At 58.4% G+C, this 15518-nt stretch overlaps 2 protein-coding genes and 1 long non-coding RNA gene across 6 annotated transcripts; 1 reads left to right on the top strand and 2 right to left on the bottom strand.

Annotated features, from left to right (window-relative positions):
- Window positions 1–2348: 2348 nt before the first annotated feature.
- On the bottom strand, window positions 2349–6272 carry LOC146434736 (uncharacterized). The gene is made up of 2 exons (XR_014853497.1): window positions 6147–6272; window positions 2349–6041 (listed from the first exon to the last, which is right to left on the bottom strand). It is a non-coding gene; the product is annotated as an uncharacterized LOC146434736 (long non-coding RNA).
- On the top strand, window positions 5574–11176 carry LOC146434737 (gap junction gamma-1 protein-like). Of its 4 annotated transcripts, none has more exons than XM_085066686.1 (3): window positions 5574–5936; window positions 8861–10056; window positions 10185–11176. In XM_085066686.1, exons 2-3 carry the CDS (start codon window positions 8886–8888, stop codon window positions 10190–10192), a joined length of 1179 nt encoding a protein of 392 aa, XP_084922812.1. In that variant the 5' UTR covers window positions 5574–5936; window positions 8861–8885; the 3' UTR covers window positions 10193–11176. The 4 variants fall into 4 exon arrangements, with proteins under 4 accessions (XP_084922812.1, XP_084922813.1, XP_084922810.1 ...); XM_085066687.1 differs by lacking the exon at window positions 5574–5936 and adding an exon at window positions 6396–6487; XM_085066684.1 differs by lacking the exon at window positions 5574–5936 and adding an exon at window positions 6407–6511.
- A 567-nt stretch (window positions 11177–11743) lies between these two features.
- On the bottom strand, window positions 11744–15469 carry INHA (inhibin subunit alpha). Its single transcript, XM_085066691.1, has 2 exons — window positions 13917–15469; window positions 11744–13023 (listed from the first exon to the last, which is right to left on the bottom strand). The coding sequence occupies exons 1-2, from the start codon at window positions 14281–14283 to the stop codon at window positions 12290–12292; spliced, it is 1101 nt and encodes a 366-aa protein (XP_084922817.1). The 5' UTR covers window positions 14284–15469; the 3' UTR covers window positions 11744–12289.
- Window positions 15470–15518: the final 49 nt, after the last annotated feature.

The raw sequence follows: 15518 nt of genomic DNA on the forward strand, positions 1-15518 counted from the left end.
TCAGGAGCCGTTGTTGGTGTGGGTGTGGAGGTGGGAGTACCTGTCTCTAGGTTCTTCCCTGTACCAGGCTTTATCTTGTTTCAACCCCTCCTGCACAGAGTTAAACACAGCTCAAAAAATGCTGCTGCCTGGCCAGGGCTTGCTATGTCATAGGGCCTCTGCCCCTGCCCAGTGAAGAGCAAAGATAGATACTGTGTGTGGGGTTTTGATGCAGTTGAAGCTCCCTGTGGGGGTGGGTAGAAATGGACCTGTTACATCAAGATGCTGACAGGTGGGATCTGATACCCCAAGCAGGGACCTTTACTGATGGTAGCTTTTCCCAGAACAGCATCTCTGTGTTCAGCCCACAGCTGCAGGACAAGTTTTCTGATTGTTCAATCCTGAATGACAAACCTGTATTTTATGTTGATGTGATACTGATTTTTATAAAGACCTGTGTTTGACATTCAGTGACCTGATGCCTGTTTTCTTTGGATATTGAATATGGCAGCTCTTCACAGTAGTCTCTATGACATTTAAACTTTCCACATGCCCAAACTTGGTGTCTGTGGCTTCAGTTTCTGTCATGAAAAAAAACAACAGAGACTTGATCCCACTGCATCCTGCTGCTTCCCTGAAGAGATGCAATAAAGTTTCTCTCCCTGCTCAAACCCATCTATGCCATCCTTATAGCCTTAGGAGAGTGGGAAGTTCAGTTCCATTCAGTGTCTGAAGGCCACTCTTTTTTGGGATCACTACTATTGGACGTTTTCCAGTCATTTCCACAGGCAGTTGAGTTGCTGAAGGCCCACAGTGGCTGATATTTTTATCTAGCCTTCTATTGACTTGATTGACAAGATCTATACTGTCCTGAGGCAGATGCCACAATGCATCCCACTTTCTCCCCTCTTCCTCAATCAGCATATGGCTGCTGTTCTCTGTTCCTTTGGAGTGATCTCAGATCTTAAGTGGGAGTGAGTTCAGTCCCTAGCTTTGTCTGAGGGAAGGACTCAGAGAGCTGAGCTAATAAACACCAATAGGGTTTTATGTCTTCATCTTGCCATTTAAGGGGCTTGTGTAAGTTCTGTCTTCACCTTCTATAGCTGGGTTTTTCACAAAGGGCAAGAGTCAAATTTGGAGTTACTGGACCAACTTGTTGATGTCTTTTCTGCTCAAGCTGATCCTCTGAGAAAACTCATCCTTAGAACTTGCTTTTCTGATTCTAGCCAAGCTGCACCTTTGCCACTCCAGTATCTGGATATATATTGAGGGGCCTGACAAAGTGTGTACTGCCAGAACCACAGGATTTGGTTGTGTGCCTGTCCATAGCTCCTCTCAAGCTCTTCCTGCTTTTTATTTCAGAATGGACTACTCATTTGCTTCTGCTCCTTGCCATGTCTGTGCTCCCAGCTCAGGACTAGCCTCTTGGTCCTATTAACAGCTCCCTGCTTTTCTGCATTCCTTTGGCTGCTGCGCTGATGGGCAAGCTCACATTGGCTGCTGCAGCCTATCTCCTGCCTGTTCATGAAATGCTTTGTTTTCCTTTTCTATTTTGTCGTGGTTATTACAGATTAACCCGTTTGTGGTTACTCCATGATCACAAATGCTTTGCCATAGGGCCTCTTGCACCTGGTGCAGTGATTACATTAACTGGTCTCATTGCATCAGCTGGGTGTGTGCAAGGGCTCCCCTGACACACTCCACCATCCAGCACTGCAGGCATCCCACTGATGGCTATGTAGGAGAGCTGGGGTTTGCAGAAAGGTGGAATATTGATTGAACCAGCTGCAGAGATCTTCTGCCTGTCTCAGTTTTGGTTATGCAGTCCCCCAGCTGTGCTCTTAAACAACCTGGATCTTGCCCTTCTTCTTTTCTGGGTGCACTTGGCTCCAGCACAGAGCAAGGCTGATCTGAACTTCAGTGTTTCCCTGCCTGTGCCTGCCTGGAACGCTCTCAAGGTGCATGTAGCTGAAAGGATTGCCAGGCTGGGGTGGCTGTAGGGCTCTAGAGACAGGCTGCAGGCAGCTCTGGGCTCACGTGGGCCATTGCTGTGAGCCTGAAGCTACCACCACTTTTCCACAGGCACATCACAGCCCTGCTTTACTCTGCTGTTCAACTCATCAATGAAAATTATGCCTTCAGTCATGGGTTTGGCTCTTTCAGTCCTTGCTGCATCTCTCTGTCCTCTAAAGCAGTACTGCTTTGAGTATATATAGCTTGTGGGTTAGCTGTCAGCCCCTTGCACTATGTGAAACTAGTGAAGCTTAGTAACTGGGTGTTTCGGTTTTGGAGACAAAGGGAATGAGCGCCTCCTCCCAAGGGAAAAGGGCTTCTCCCTTTCCTCCATGAAACAAATCAATAACAGCAGGTGAAAGTGGAAAAAAACCCTGAACTATTTATTAACACCGAATGAAACTGGGAAAAACAAAGAAAAATGGAAAAGACACCTGCAAGGAGCCGATAACACAGCAGGCAAAGCTGGTGGATTCCAGTGACTCTTTGCCCCTTCACTCATGGGTATGACCCTCCTAGGAGTTCAGACTGGCTGGGCCACCTCACAGGCTCCCTGGGCCAGAGAGAAGGGAAGGAAGGTAGGGAGGCCAGGGGGAGGAAAAGAAAGAAACAAAACCTTTTCTAAGCTAGCAGGAAGAGCAGTGAAGAGAGCAGTGCCGCATTGCCAGTGCACTCCCTCCAGAAGCCCAGCGGAGAGCCATCTCCCCCAGGCCGTTGAACCGAGCCGCTTTTATAGCCAGGGCCATTGGACTGAGCTGTTGAACTGACTGTTTGGTAGGCCGTTGAACTGACCCCGGCTCCAGCCCTGCCCCCTAGGTCCATCTTAAAGGCCCTGGGTAGTAAGCAGATGGTTAAGAAATAAAGTAGCTTCACAACGTCACCCGAGGACACTGGGTGACTGGAGTGACAGGTCATTTACTTCCTGCAGAATATCCCTGCTGGCCTCATCTCCTGGGGACTTGAGATGTAGCAGCAAAGGGCACATGCTCCTCATGGGTCATGGACTTGTCTGGCCAGCTTCATCCCTCCAAGGTGCCAATGCTCCTTACCCACATACAGGGCAGTGTCCAGAAGCCATGTTAAACGCCTTCCCTGTGGGCTGCCCTCCAATTTGGCTGGCAGGGGAAGAGCAGCCAAGTGCCATGTGCCATGCATGGTGGTGGCAGAAGTCAGCACCCAGGAACTGTGAAGGACGCCCTAGCATGAGAGAGGTGAGTAGATGCTATGCCATGTACTCCCCACTGTGCTGCATAATCAAGCAGGAGGATGAAAGTGAAGGAGACTTTATTTTAAAGCCATCTCACCCTTCTCTCAGCCTGTGTTGGTGGGCACAGTCATTGCCCTTTGTGCTCTTGTGACAAAGTGTGCCTCTGCCTGTTATCAGAAGGATATTAAGCTACTTATGGAGCTGTCCTGTATCAGGACAAACAGTCCCTAATAGAGCTGTCTGCTCCCTGTCCCAGTGCCAGAAAAGTTGTTTAATCTGGGAAGAGCATGTTTGCTGCCAGGGATGCGTGCTGCCTACCTGTAGTGCTGCCTGGTCAGCCCTGCTTGGAGAGAGAGGGTGGAGCTGGCTTCCTTACTCCGCTGCCAAGCACCAGCCAAGCATTGTCCATGTTACCCCACAGCAAACACACTCAGGGCGCCCAGCCCCACCATCTGCCTCACTGACATTGTCCTCAGAAGCAGAGGCAGTCACAGAAGGCCCAGCCCATCCTGCTGCTATCAAGAGCCAGACTGGGCTCTGCACCCTCCCTACACCCTGTGTCTGGTAGCCAAGGCAGGGTCTGGCAGTGGAGTCTCAGAGGGTGCCTCTATTGCAGCACTCTGCCTGAACAGGGAGGAAGGACTGCTTGCACGAGCTCTTGCCACGTCCCTCCTGAGCTGTAGCACTTGTCCCAGAAGTGGATGTTCCTCTTATCCCTCTCCTTACACTCCCCCTCAGCCACTATCTCCTCTTTTACCAGCTTCTCTTGCTCTTGCTGGGCTGTACAGCTGCCCTTCCATGGCTCTGCCCCACAGTAGTCGGGGGCTGATCCTGGTTTTTGCGGTTGGTGACAGTGCCCGTTTCCTCTGATCTTTGAGCCAGACTCCACAAGACTGCTGGTCTGTACATCCTTCCTGCCCACTGTGCTCTGTCAGCCTCAGCTGACATGGAAACGGATGAGGGTGGGCAACACCCTTTGCTCACTGTCTTCCTTTCCTGGATGATGTGGGTTTTCCCTCTGCCCCAGGCTGAGAGGGTGATCCCTCTACAGGCATTTGGGTTTTGCAATCTTAAGAAAAGGGTAGAGCCCGGGAACACCCAGGGCAACATCACAGGGGGAACTGGAGGGCTCTGACGCCAATGGCCGGATGCTGACAAGCACAGTAATGCCTGTCCGTGGGATGTGTGACAGCAGCCCCTGGGTCTGGTCCCCCAAGGCAATCCCTGCCCTGCAGCCCAGGCATGGGCTGAGCTGTGCTGTGCAAAAATGCTGCAGCAGTAGTGCCGGACCCTAGCCCAGCAAGCAGCTTTGTTCTGGGTACAATGGCTTTAGTTTGCAATGCCTGAGAGGTCACACTCCCCAGTTTAATGTGAGGCTGGTGAAATGGGGTCTTGTTCTCAACACACTGAGCACCAGAGTCAAAGGATCACACAGGTCTCTTACCCCTGGCAAACTGCTTGGCTGCCTGGGGTTGAAGCCAGGCTGAAAACACTTGAAAACAAGAGTTACTGTGGGGAAAGCCACGAGTCACTTTAACTGCCAGGCAAGAGCAGGAGGTTGAACATGCGCTGCTTGACCTCCCCAGCACGCTGGAATGCTGTTCCCGTGCTGGCAGCCCCCTGCCCTGCTCCGACCTCTCCACACTGCACTGCAGGTGCGACCTCCCTACAGCTCTGGGTTTCATTTCTGGCCCTGAAAATTTCTCTACATTCTTCCAGAAGCTTGAGTTTCTGTGTTCGGCTTGCAGTCTCCCTGCATCCATCTCTTCCTCTTTCTCCTGACCTGGGATGGAGATTGTGACCAGAGTGGCTGTACTGGATCTGGAACACACTCTTCCCTTACAGAAATATTAATGCCACAGTTGCATGAAAGAGAACAGGATTCAGTGAGAATATTTCATGTCCCAGTCAAATACCCCTCCTTTTGCTGCCGCTCTCCCTTCACGGGCTTAAGGTGTCACCTGGGACTGACCCATCCGTGAGCTGGGGAGAAGGAAGGAGTGAGCAAGAGAGCCCAAAGCAAGGCCCTTCTCTCCAGCCTCTTGCGCACACACCTGCATCTCTGTTGGGGTGCAGAACACGCCTCTGGAGGCTCCAGTTGCCCTCCCTTGTAAGAGCACCAAGCCTGTGCCCAGGCTGTGCAGGTGCTGGTACAATTCCCCTGATTTAGGGAAGCAGCAGGACTCCTGCAGAATAATCACAACCCCATACTGGATGTGATGGCCACACTACCCTCTCCTTGCCCTAGCCAGCCCTGGTGCTGCACCCAAGAGCCAGTTTCAGAAACCCTTCTGCAGCAAGAACACGTTTCAGTAAGGAGAAGCAGTGCTTCGTGAGCTTACGCAGACACCAGCTTCCCCATGACTATTCGGGTTGTGCAAGACTGCTCGGCATCCCTCCTCGGCATCCCTCCTCATCCCACACAACGGGGCCCAGGACGTCATGGGTGTGGTTGGCCCAGTGTGGAGATTCAGCCACAACAAAACTCCCACGGAGACAATTTTAGCAGTGCAGAAAGTGAGTGGCCAGGGTGCTTGGGTGAAAGGACAGGGCACGGATCCAGGGTGGCCACTCAAAGCCACCGGGGCCATTGTGCTGGCCTCGGAGGTGCAGCGGTGACTGTAAGGGCACATCTGGAGGTGCTGCATGCTCAGCTGGTCCGGCTGCAGGAACCTGGCCTGGGACACGAAGAGCAGCACGGACTTCAAAAGGCTTGAGGCACATTCCCGCCACACAGGCACGTCTTGCTCTGCGTTCCCATCGCGTGTGGGGCCACCTCTCCTCTGCGCCACCAGATCTCTCCTTTCTTCCATCCTCGCTCTCCACTGGGAGGGAAAGAATGCTGTAAGAAACAGGAGGTTATTGTGCAGGAGACTCTCATGGCCGGAGCGGGGGCTCCCTCCCTGCGAGGGAGTCATTCCTGAACACCCCGCGGGCTGAGCCGCACCCACGGTTCGGAGCGTCTCCCTGGGGCGGGCATGGAGCGTCCGCTTCGCTCCGCTTCCCGGGAGCGGCCTCCCGGGAGCCAACGGCTGCGCCGGGGCGTGGGGAGCAGAGACAGGGCCGGTCAGCCGGCGGCTGCATGGAGCTGATGAGGCGGTAGTCGCCTCTGGGCGAGTTTTGGCCGGCACCAGCCCCTGCCCACAGCCCTGCGCGGCCTCCCAAGCGGCGGGAGGGGAGGACCGAGGGCGGCCCCACCCGACGGGCGCGGGACGGGCCGGAGCGGGGCGGGACGGGGCCGCAGCTCCGCGCCGCGTGGCGCGGCCAGCGCTTGGAGCGGAGCGTTGGGTGCGGAGCGGAGCGGGGCGGTCGGTACGCACCGGCGGGCGAGCGGGCGGGCGCGGGGCGGGGCGGCCCCGGGCCCCTTTGTTCGGCGGGAGACGGCGGCGCACCGCCCCGCCGCTTTGTCCGCCGCTGCCGGCGGGAGCCGCTCGTCCCGGGCCGCCGTGAGTGGGGCCGGGGAGCTGCGGGAGGGAGCGGGGCGGTGGGGCAGGGGGAGGCAGGTGGGCAGGCAGCAGTACCCCGGGCGGCGGGAGCCCCAGGCGTGGGCGGGGGCCGCGGCCTTTAGGGATCGGGGGGCTGGGGGTCTCGGACAGGCGGGGGCAGCTGGGCTGGAGGCCTTCGGGGGGCTGGTGTCGGTGGGAGCGGGGACCCAGGGAAGGCTGCGGTTGAGGGCTGGGTCCCCAGGGTGGCAGGGGTCAGTGGGACAGCGGTCCCCACATGGGCAGGGGCCGGTAAGCCCCAGGGTGGGTTGCCTGCTGCTGTGCTCCTGGGCAGGGGAAACTGGGGGTCTTGGATGTGGCAGGCAGGGCCAAAGGGGACTGGGAGCCCGGCGTGGGGGGACTGGGGTGGGTAGGGCTGAGAGGTAGGTGTACGGCCCAGCCAAGGGGTATGGTGCTAGTCCTGACTCCCAGCCTGGCCGGGAGGCCTTGGATGGCTGTGCTCCCTTGAAAACTGGGCTCTGGCCACCTGCTCCGGGTGGGGGACAGGCTGCAGGCAGCTCTGTGCTTGCCTGGCCATGACCACTGCTGCTGCCATCCCATGTTGCCAGCCATCCCCATGCCACACTTCCATGGCCACCATGGCAATGCCACCCTCTGTTTTACTTCCTCAGACTTGTTACCTCCTGGACCTGCCGTTCTGCCTGGTCCCCTCACCTTGTTCTCTGCTCCAGCCCCTCACTCTGGTGCCAGGGTAGTGTGCTGCTGGAGACTGGGCTAAAGGCAGACACAAAGCCTCCACCATCCAGTGAGGTGGGGGAGAGTGGGTCACACCTGGGAGACAGGGCAGCAGTGAGACCTTGCAGGGCATACGGCCACAGCAGGATGGTGGCACTGATGGGCTGGGTTTGGGTCCCTGCTGCCAGCCTGTGCCACTTCCCACAGCAAGAGCATGTCCCTAGCACAGATGCTTGTGCTGGAGGGACTCTTCTGCTTAGGTGAGGCTGGTCAGCAGGCAGGCTGAGCTTAGCCTAAAAGATCCTCATATTCTGGACAATAGTGGAATGAGTGCAGCATCAGTCATCATCTGCAAGGACAAGCCCTTGCCAGAGGTGGTGGGATGGGGCTGGCAGGGCATGCTGGGAGCTCTGTGGGGACATATACCCTCTGCTCGCCCCGGGCCAGCCCTGCCACCTGCTGCCCTTGCTTGCATCATCTCGTGCGCAAGCTGCTGAAACCAGAGGTGACAGTGGGTGTCTCCCCTTGTGTCTTCTTGTGTCTTCTTTGACACTCCTCTTGTGTCTTCTTTGGCCGGGAAATATGACATGGTCCTTGTAATTTCCTTCCCAGTCTTTGGTGTCAGCTGCTTTTGCCAGGGGTTTGTGCAATTCCTTGGCTGCCCCACACTGCCCCTTGCTATCACTGTCCTGCCTTCTGTTCCATCCCCCCACCAGCCCTTGCTGTGGAGCTGCAGGGTGCTGTGAGCACTGGTCACTGCAGGTTTTGGAGGCTGGGGGTCCTGCAGGAGAGAGGGCACAGTGCTGAGGTTTGGTGGGACACTGATGTGGGAGAGCTCTGTGGAGTGAAGAGGACCTGGCTGATGAGCACGTGGTGGGGGTTGCTGCTCAGGGAACCTGTTCCCCCTTAGCTAGGGCTCAGGGCTGGCAGCTGCAGTGGGCCAGTGGGACTGCCATGTGTTGCCTTCCTCCAGGGGCCTGTGGATCCAGGGTGGGGGTGTGGGTGCAGGGTGTGATGCTGGTTGGGGATCTGCCCAGTGCCAGGTGATAAATGGGTGCTGTGGCACTGGCGGTGGAGGAGGTGGTTCTACCCCTGCCTTTCCATGCACAGTCCCCAACTAGTGCTGCGCTACACTCATGTGTTTGCTCTGGTTGGGACTGTGCTGACTCTTCCCTTAGATGTGTCCCTGTAGGGGGCCAGGATGCCCCAGCCTTTTTCTGCCTCCCCTCCACCCACCTGGCTGGTGACAGGACAGGAGCAGGATGCAGATGGGAGCACAGGGAGGTGGTGCTGGACAGGGAATAAAGTTTGGGGGAGGCAGCTTCCTAAGCAGGGCTGTTTGTTGCTCTGTGGGTATGGAAAGGGACGTTGGTGCCGGGAGAGGGAGCAGGACAGAGCTGGGCTAGCAGCTGGCGAACTCCAGAGTCCTGGTGAGGTGCATACAGATTTGCTCAGTGCCTGTTTGCCTGCTCCTTTTGTGCAGGGTTTGAGTCAACTGCCTGGTCAGGATGAGCTGGAGTTTCCTGACACGGCTCCTGGAGGAGATCAACAACCACTCGACCTTCGTGGGCAAGATCTGGCTGACCGTCCTCATTGTCTTCCGCATTGTGCTGACAGCCGTGGGGGGCGAGTCCATCTACTACGATGAGCAGAGCAAGTTTGTTTGCAACACGCAGCAGCCGGGCTGTGAGAACGTCTGCTACGATGCCTTCGCACCCCTGTCTCACGTCCGCTTCTGGATCTTCCAAATCATCATGGTGGCGACGCCGTCGGTGCTCTACCTGGGCTTTGCCATGCACCGCATCGCTCGCATGCCTGAGTCCTCGCGGCGCCGGACACCGGCAGCCTGGCGGGCGCGCATGCCGGTGGTGCGCCGGGGAGCCGGGCGAGACTATGAGGAGGCAGAAGATGATAACGAAGAAGACCCCATGATCTTTGAGGAGATTGAGGTGGAGAAGGAGAAGAGCCCAGAGGGCGGAGAGAAGCATGATGGCCGGCGCCGCATCAAGCAGGACGGGCTGATGCGTGCCTACGTCCTGCACTTGCTGTGCCGCTCAGTGCTGGAGATGGTTTTCCTCTTTGGGCAGTACCTGCTGTACCGCTTTGAGGTGAGCCCCTCCTACGTCTGCAGCCGCAGCCCCTGCCCACACACTGTCGACTGCTTTGTTTCCCGCCCCACTGAGAAGACCATCTTCCTCCTCATCATGTATGCTGTCAGCGGGCTCTGCCTCTTCCTCAACCTCTGCGAGCTCTTGCACCTTGGTGTGGGACGCATCCGCGATGCCCTGAGTCAGTCCGATGGCCCCCCGCTGCCAAACGGCGACAGCCCTGCACCACAATACCCCAAGAAAGCCCCCAGCGCCCCCCCCACCTACCACTCGCTGAAGAAAGAGCTGCCACAAGCCCCGCTGACCAATAGCAAGCTGGACTACCGGGAGAGCCTGGCGCAGGGGCGCTTCGCCCTGTCTGGAGCTCTGCCGGTGCACGAGCTGGTCCGGCTGCGTGAGCACCTGCGCCTTGTCCAGGAGCACCTCGAGGTGGCCTTCCACCTCCAGCCCCCGCCGCGGCCCCCCAGTCCTGCCCGCAGCAGCAGTCCTGAGGCCAACGGCATCGCCGCTGAGCAGAACCGCCTCAACCTCGCCCACGAGAAGGGGACCGCTGCCTGCGACAGGACCACTGGTGAGCCAGGGAGGGGAATGGATCCAGCCCACTGGGGTTGGAGGCATGGGGGGCTGCACCTAGGCTCCCTGGAGAGAGGATGCCATTCCCCCAGGGGTGAGTGCTAACCTGCTTCTTGCTCCCCACAGGGCTGTGAGTGCCACCAGGGATAACAGCGGTGTCTGCCGGAGTGGCTGCCACTGCCACCGTGGGATAGGCATCCTTCCCAGGAGCACGGGGTAAAGGATGCCACACACCTGCCAGGCAGGGCAGTCCGGGCAGCCCTGTCCCAATGGGCAGCAGAGGGGTCGAGGGCCATGGGGTTCATTCCTACTTAATTTTCAAAAAGGGAATATCTTAGTTTTGTACGTTTTTATAAACTCATCGACATGTGCACCCTGGCAGTTTTATACTCCATCCCAATCTCCACTCTCGGCCTGTGCCCCCCCCATCTCCTGTTTCACCCACTTCTCCTCCTCCTACACCCATTTTCCCCAGCATGTTGTCCTCACACCTCCCTGTGTCCCCCATGCCCTCTGCCACCCACTGCAGCACCGGCTGGTGCTGTGCATGTGCTGGTGATTTTGGTACTGCCCCCGAGGTGTGGGGACTCAGGGGAGCAGGCTGGGGGTCTGGCTGGCCGGGCCAAGCTGTGGGACAGAGTGCTGGGCTGGCATTACACTTGAAGTGGAGGGGGTGGGAGGGGTCCTGGTGGCACCATGCTGCCAGAAAGTGACTGTGTGGCCAGGGGGGGCCATGCTGCACAGCATCCTGGCACAGCGCTGTGAGCTGTGGGGCTGGCCTACTTGGAAATGTCTGTGCAGAGGTCAGGGGCTGTCCTTCCCACTGCCTCCGCCCTGTCCTGGCAGGCCACCCTTGGACCAAAACTTGTCTCCTCCCACTCTGGCTGCAGGGCTGGGACCCCCTGCACGGAGCCAGACCCTGGCCTCACAGTGTGGGGACATGGTGCCCCGAGCTGGGCTCGGCCGGGAGCCAGTGGAGCATTCCTCATCATCTCAGCCTGGGTCACACGGGGACTTTTGTAGCAGTGTTTTTTACTCAGAAATGATTGTCACTCTGTTTTTCTTCTTTTGTTTTTTAATATCTATATTAGTAAAGGCTGAAGACGTTTTGTACTGAACTGCTGCATCCGGTCATTAAGGAGGAAGGGGTGGGAAGGGAATCCTGTGCGTCTGGGCTGCTGCTGCAATGCATGCCCTGGGACCTCCCTGCTGCCCGGGATGATTCAGTCATTCCAGCCATGTGGAGGCGGCTGTGGCCGGGGCAGCCTTCGTCATCATGGTGCAGAGGGATCACTCTGGCCACATTCCTATTTGGCCCTATCACTGTTGAGGGGCCAGGTGCGGGGCTTTCCTCTGCTTCCCCATCCTCCCACCATCCCCGTGTCTCCTCAGCCCTCTGCTGCCCCTGTGCCTGCACCACCTGTTGCCCAGAGCAGAAGGGATGTTGCTCTGCTCTGCACTCCCCTGCCCCAGGGCGGGATCAAACCCAGCCACACTGTGCCCATTTTGGTCAGCACACCCCAGTCCCCTCTCTGATACCCCAAATCAGAGCTGGATGCCTCTAACAGCATTTGCCCATTCCCTCATTTCTCCATCTAGAAGCCCCCAGGGAGGTTGCATCCTGTTGCACAACTGCATGCCACCTCTGTGGCTGCCTCTGATGGAAGCTGGCGTTTCCAGGCTGCTTTAGTAAAGGGAACAGGTTTATTTCACTCATCCCGTTTTCCAACAAGCTGTGCTGCCGGGAGAGGACTCGCTTGTGGTGCCACAAGTGCTGCCAGCCCTGCCACCAGTGTCAGGTCCCGGTATGGGCTCACCCAGGCACATCCTGAGCCTGTCGCAGCAGCCTGGTCCTGCCGGAGCACAGGGAAGCTGTTGAACTCTGCAGCAGGAGTGAGACACCAATCTCTTGGAGGGAGCAGAATTGCGGGAGGGAAGCAGGCAAGGAGAGATGAGGGCTAATCTGGTTGCAGACAGCAGCCTGGCTTTTGCTGGGCAGTGATGCCTTTGCCATGCCTATCCCTGCCCCACCATGCCCCGATCTTCTCTGAGCTGGGACTGGCCCTAGGGCAGGTCTGGCAGTGTGACGGAACCCGGCGCAGCCCAAAAATCCAGCTTGTGCAGGGGAGGGTGGCACAGCCCAAACTGTCCCATTCCAGTGGCCAGGGTTCCACTGGGAACGCAACTCCTCCTGAGTGGGATCACAGTGTGGGGCTGGGCTACAGGATGCCCTAGACACAGGTGCAGTCCTGGGCCAGGATGTTGGGCACAGTCTCATACTTGAAGGAGTACCCGCCGTCGGAGGTGGTGCGGACGCGCAGGGAGCGCATGGTGCCGGGCAGGGCAGCGCAGCAGAGCTGCACACCCAGCCGGTGGCTCAGCCCGTGGCCTGCGGCGCAGCTCCCATGGCAGTAGTGGAAAACGAAACTGCTGGGATGCACGATCCACTTGTCCCAGCCCAGCTCCTCGAAGGAGATGTTGAGGGAAGCCCGGCGGCAGTTGGTGTGGGCAGCCAGCTCCTCAGATGGGCGCTGCAGCAGGCTCAGGGCAGCCGGGGACCAGGGCACGGCAGAGCGACGAGCCCTCTCGCTGCCCTTGGCCCGGGTGGTGGCCACCAAGAAGGGCATCTTGTCACCCTCAGCCAGGCAGGGGCAGCCAGGGCAGCGCACCAGGAGGACAAAGAGTGGCTGGGAGAGCTGGGGCAGCAGCACCGGGGCCAAGTGAAACACTGTCCAGTGCTCGGGTGTCCGCTCCGCCATGGCTGTCACCGGCACCCGGCCCTGCGGCGACAGGGTCAGCACGTCGGGGGCTGAGTGGTTGGGAGCAGCCGAGGGGCCGGTGTAAAACCACAGCTGGGCAGAAGTCACCACACGGCTCAGGGTGTGTGCCGAGGGCTGGAAGAGGTAGGTAAAAATCCCTTCTTCCTCTAGCAGCTTGTCCGGCTGCGTGGGCTCACAGGGAACATCTGGGGGGGGGGAAAAGATGATCAGCGTGTGCACCCAAACCTGGGGAGAGTGCCCAGTGCCAGACAGCTGGTTGGATGTCACAGAGGCCGCTGGAGTGCTGGCAGGGCACCTGGCTGCCAGCCTAGGCTGTGGCAGAGTGCAGGGGAGTTGAGGTTTAGTGCTGTGTCCCACAGCTGATCCCTGCTATGCCCTAGGCTGGTCCATTACTGTCACCTCTGTCCCCCAGTATCCTGCCCCATAGCTGGTTATTTTGCCCCTTTCCCTCAGAGTCCATATCATGTCCTGTCCCCCAGCATTCAGCCCCAAAGCTGGTCATCCTGTCCCCTTATCCCATCCTCTGCATCCTGACCATCCCCCAGCATCCCAGCCCATCTCCCGGTCCTGTCCCATAGTTGGTCATCCTGCCACCTTCCCCCAGCATCCACATCCTATCCCATCCCCCAGCATTCTGCCCCATCTCGCACTGTTGTGCTATATAGCTAGTCATCCTACGCCATCCTGCAGCATCCTGCCCTGTCCCTTAGTATCCCATCCCATTTTCCAGTATCCTGACCCATTCCCTAGAATCCCTACCAATTTTACCCTGCTCCTCAGTTCTCCCCATGTCTCTGCATCCTGCCTGGCCAGCTGTTTCCCATCCTCTCAGCACCCTCTTGTGCTGCCTGTCCCTCTGCTGTCTGTCCTGGGCTCTTCTGCCTGTCCCTGCCTGCCATACCTTTCCATCTCCTGGCTCTCCACCAAATCTCACTCATGTCCATGTTCCAGCCCAGCATACCTTCTTCCCCTTCTCCCACAGACCACCACAGCAGCCTCTCCATCCTTCAGCATCCACTTTTCTCCAAACCCCCACCCTGCTTCACCCTTCTGCCTCTCCATTCCATCAGGATCTCACCTGTGGAAGGGAATAAGATCACCTGGGAGGTGTCCTCCAGCTCCTCTGGCTCAACTTCGGTGCTTTCAAGGACGTCTCTCCGGTGTACCCTCCTTGCTTCCATCTGTGGCTCCTCCTGGAGAAGGGGGGGACTCAGATGTTCCAGCACCCGAGCCCGCACCTTGGCTAGGATGAGCTGCCGGTCAGCACCCGCCCCGGTGCAGCTGGCCAGGGCGGCGGTGGGCAGCATGGCAGGCAGCAGGTGCAGGAGGAGCAGCATGACCGTGGGGCACACAGCAGGGCGGTGGCTCGGGGGGCTCTGCCGCGGGCTTCTGCCTGCCTGCCCAGCCCGTCTGCCCACTGCGCTCCCCCCGAGGCAGGGTGGCATTGAGATCTATCTGACACTGACGCAAACGTCTGCTCGCCGTGAATATTATCTCTGAGCTGTGAAAGCACTGAGACGTCTGGAATGCGAGGACTGCAAGGACAGTGTGGTCTGGGGGGGGCCGGCGCCCGGGCAAGGGGGTGTGTGTGGGGGATGCTGCTGGGAGCAGTGGGTGCGTGGGGCTGGGGAGGCCGGGCTGTGGGCAGAGTGCTGCCAGGAAGGTTTTCCTGTGCCGACAGGGATGGAGGGAGTACTCTGGGTGAGCTTTGCAGCTGCTGATGCTGGGTGCCCCCCATAGTGGAGGAGTTGAAGATCTGAGGCTTCAGGGGGCTAGTGGTAGGTGACAGCAGTTGTGCACAGCAGGGAAATCTGGGCAAGGGCCTGATGGGCATCAGAGCCCTGCGAGGCTCTGGAATGGGTGAGGCACTTTGTGGGTGGCAGTCCCTGGGGCAGCCAGAATGTGAGGACGGGGCCCTGGGAAAGGCAAGCTGAGGGCTGGGGTAGTTGTGGCATCTCCATGACAGTCTGGAGGCTGGCAAAGTCCTGAGGACATGAAGCAGGAAGGATGGCAAATGGTCCCTGCTCTACCTGGGGCTGGGGAAGGCTGTCCCAGCTTCAGGGGGAGAAGAGCAGGTGAGGCAGAGCCAGGCCTGCAGCAGGTCCAGGGGAAGGATCCTAGGGTGCTGTTTGGGCTGGCTGGCCAGGGGCTGGCTCACACGCTGGGAGTTGCAGGAAAGGCATGGGCTGTAAGGAGACCTAGTGCCCTTCCTCTCATGGCTGCCTGAGGGGACGGTGCCAGGTATTCCCTACCCAATAATCCTGCCTGCCCTGTGGCTGGTGGGCAGCCTGAGCATCCCATCTGCGCCTCTGGCAGCCCAGTGTCCTGCACATCCCATCCAGTACAGCCTGGCATCTCATGCAGCATCCAGTGCACTACATCCCACCCTATGCAGCGTGTCCTGTGTGACATGTCCTGTCTCACTGCAGCCTGTTGTCCAGCTCAGTGTACCCACACCATGCACCCCATGCTGTGCACCCCATGCCCTGCTCTCCACATGGCACATTGTCTCTCACTGCTGGCTGAGCCAGCACCGAGGCACAGCCAGGCCTGCAGCACCCCAGCTCTCTGGGGTGGCTCCCTCCAGCCTGCTATACATAGGTAGGCCAGCCCTGCCTCAGCGAGGCGCTGAATGGAGCAGGCTCAGTCTTATCAACCCCGCGTGTCATCAGAGGGTATT

This window comes from Lichenostomus cassidix, chromosome 7 (assembly GCF_008360975.1).
Source record: "Lichenostomus cassidix isolate B80296 chromosome 7, HeHo_3.0, whole genome shotgun sequence".
Lineage (NCBI taxonomy): Eukaryota > Metazoa > Chordata > Aves > Passeriformes > Meliphagidae > Lichenostomus > Lichenostomus cassidix.

Bases quoted from the DNA above. Each gene is read 5' to 3' on its own strand.
- LOC146434737 (XM_085066686.1), top strand. From the start codon at position 8,886: ATGAGCTGGAGTTTCCTGACACGGCTCCTGGAGGAGATCAACAACCAC.
- INHA (XM_085066691.1), bottom strand. From the start codon at position 14,283: ATGCCACCCTGCCTCGGGGGGAGCGCAGTGGGCAGACGGGCTGGGCAG. The intron at 13,024-13,916 runs GTGAGATCCTGA...CCCCCCCCCCAG, and splicing joins GATCTTATTCCCTTCCACAG to ATGTTCCCTGTGAGCCCACG.